Source organism: Bipolaris zeicola (assembly GCF_000523435.1).
Source record: "Bipolaris zeicola 26-R-13 unplaced genomic scaffold scaffold_112, whole genome shotgun sequence".
Lineage (NCBI taxonomy): Eukaryota > Fungi > Ascomycota > Dothideomycetes > Pleosporales > Pleosporaceae > Bipolaris > Bipolaris zeicola.
Genome location: NW_006912161.1, coordinates 75,390 through 78,332, shown reverse-complemented (window position 1 = coordinate 78,332; position 2,943 = coordinate 75,390). Strand labels below are relative to the sequence as shown.

Below are 2,943 nucleotides of genomic sequence, written 5' to 3'. Positions count from 1 at the left end.
AGAGCAATTTGAAGATCTGATTCAGAGTATAAAGTTTGAGAGTTGCGTTGTTGAGTCATTACGTGTTATAGTGTTGACGTTAACGCGTCGGAGCAAAGTGGCCGACTCGCTTGGGTGGCCGACTCGCTTGTGAACCACGTTACGCGCTATTATGCTTATTTCCCTTTGTTATAATAAGTAATATATACGTATTCTCTTTAGATAACTAGTAGAATAAGAAGAAGAAAGGATGAAACTAGAAGTGATGTGTAGGGTTGGCTGTTGTCTCAGCATACATGTTATGCCTAATGTGATTAATACTACTGTATACTGAATTAGCTTAGTTATATCTCTTGCTATTTTATAAAATGAAATGCTCTAGTCTTAGCTATAGTTGCTTTACTCTATATAACTACTTTTTACAATAGCTTCTAAATAGTAACTCTAATATATAATATGCTGTTCTTAGAGCTACGTAAGTATAGTTTATGTTCTAGACCTTCTCTTATACGAGTCTTAGTGTTATTATTAGATCGACTAATAATTAAGCGTAGGGTAATACAGGAATCAAGAGAAACCTCATAGTAACTTCTAATTAGCAGCATCAATGCGGAAAATACTACTCTTAGGGCTATAAGTACATGTTGTGCATTAAGATAGGCATGCCTTCCTTCTAGGTGCGCCTTCCCGGTCAAGCAGAATGGCTTAACTACCATCGCCTTCCCATCTCATCTCACATTTTCTTTCCTCATCACCCGTACCTAAATTTTTCATTTTCATTTTCATTTTCATTTTCAAATTTCCGTTTTTTTACTAACAACATAGGTAAGAAGTCTAGCAAGAGGCGTGGCTATCGCAAGATGCGCCCACCGAAGCCAAAGCGGCTGGTGATGGCAGCTAAGCAAGCAGCGGCCGCTCAAGAGGAGGCTGACGCAGCTGCAGCTGCAGAATCATCATCAGTAGCCTTCGACAAGCCCATAACAAGGCGAGAAGAAGAGGATAAGGACGAGCAGGAGCCAGACCTCCCTACTAATAAAGGTAAGTTTATTAGAAGACAAGAAGCCGCCGCTCAAGATTTAATTTAGAGCGGATTTATCGTTAGCAACAGCGTACATCAAGCATGCAGCATAGCGAGCTGAAGAGAAGAAGAATCTAGAGTTCTCTTAGATAAAGGCGAGTCGATCAAACATACTAACCGAGAACCAGAATATAAGTATATCGACGACGACGACGGCGAACACCAAGACAGAGTCAGTAAGCAAGCTCCGACTATATCTATACCAGAAGAGGTAGAAGAGGGAAGTAGCTTGCCAGCCTTGCCCCGAAGCTCCTCTCCCACTCAAGCATAATCGGAGGAGACCGTCAACCTGCCCTCCGTTCCACTCCCACCCGTACAGCCCACGGGGGAGTTTTACATTATAATTTACCGGCTATCTTCCGGCAAACCAATCAAGGTAGGCCCCGACAATACCATGACTTTCGCTAAGCGAGTTACGGCCAACTGCGATCGTCGGAAGGCAGAGGGCTACATCCTGGCAGATCGCCTTGCAGCGAATCGCCCGAGTCCCATGACTTTTACCAGAGTATAGTCCTACTGTGGTATTAGACACAGCGGCCATCCAACCAACTAGTTTAGAGCGAAGGGTAAAATATCTAGTTTCGTAACAGATATTCGAAGTTAGTTCAATAAGCCAGAGATTCGGAACAAGAAGGTGACTATACTAGTGCGCGCGCCTAATGGCCTTCACACTAGGCCCAACTACTTGAAGAGCTTCTTGCAATAGATTATAGATCACTGTGGCGTAACTGCACAGTTAATCTTCCAGTTTAACAAGGTATGTCCAGAGATTATCCCAACTAATCTCCGCAACTTTCGAGGACTTGGTGGTATTACTACCTTTGACGGCCAAGACTTCCTTAACCACCTCAAAGAGAGGAAAGCTATTCCGGATATAGCACGTATGTTAGAGATTCTCGCATACATTAGCAACTTCAAGAATAGCGACGGAGGTAATCAAGATCGCAATACGTTACCCCCAGACGATCTTACTACACCTAAAGAGGTCAGTAGTTTATCAAGTTCTACTAGTCGCAGGACTTAAAAGATCATAGCATCTTTTGCTCCTGGAGATAGCAGTGCGAAAGAACGCATAACATCTTTTCAGATTTCATTCCTAGAGGTGTCAGTACAGATAAGCGCATAACATCTTTTCAGATCCCGCAGTACTTTAGGTTGCCGTAACCTAAAGCTAGGAAGTTCTGTTAGGCAAACAGAACGGCCAACGAAGCATAACGGTAAAAAGTCGTATAGAGGCTCCCCTAGGACGAGTTCGCATCTTACCGCGATCTAGGGGTACAGCAAGACAACCACTCTTGTCGCCAAGACGAACTTAATGCTGGACTGTTCCCTAATAGCGATAATATAGATTCATGGAAAGGAAGATACAACATAATTGCCACAAACGAGAACTAAGGCGCGCATGCATTGTGTGATTTGATAGAGATTGTTCCTTCGTTCACCCAGTTTACTAGATCATAAGCTATCATATAGTACACCCGTTATTTTAAATATTCCCATTACAATTAGCAAGACTTTGCAATATTTCTAGTGTTTTAATGTACTCGTGTGATTCCTACGCACTCCCCCTATACTGAAGTTCTCGTGCTCTTGCCTAAAATGGCACTCACGTAGGCAAATGCTTCCGCCCCGCAGTTTGCATTACTCTTCTACAACCAACTCATCGACGAACGGACGAACGGACGAACGGACGAACGAACGAGCGAACGAACGACCGACCGACCGATTCATAAGCTTTTTCTGGTCTGTCGACGCACATCATCTAGGCTGCCGGGGCATCTCGAGCGACTAGTGGTGGGTAGAGGACACACTTCTGGTCTGTTGAAGCTCATCATCCAGGCTGCCGGGGCATCTCGAGCGACTGTTAGTAGGTGGAGGACCTCCCT

At 44.0% G+C, this 2,943-nt stretch overlaps 1 protein-coding gene across 1 annotated transcript; it reads left to right on the top strand.

Annotated features, from left to right (window-relative positions):
• Nucleotides 1-435: 435 nt before the first annotated feature.
• On the top strand, nt 436-2,133 carry COCCADRAFT_27533 (uncharacterized protein; the record flags this gene model as incomplete). The annotated part of the gene is made up of 5 exons (XM_007715657.1): nt 436-454; nt 805-1,017; nt 1,147-1,233; nt 1,771-2,042; nt 2,092-2,133. 5 exons carry the CDS (start codon nt 436-438, stop codon nt 2,131-2,133), a joined length of 633 nt encoding a protein of 210 aa, XP_007713847.1.
• Between the last annotated feature and the right edge of the window lie 810 nt (nt 2,134-2,943).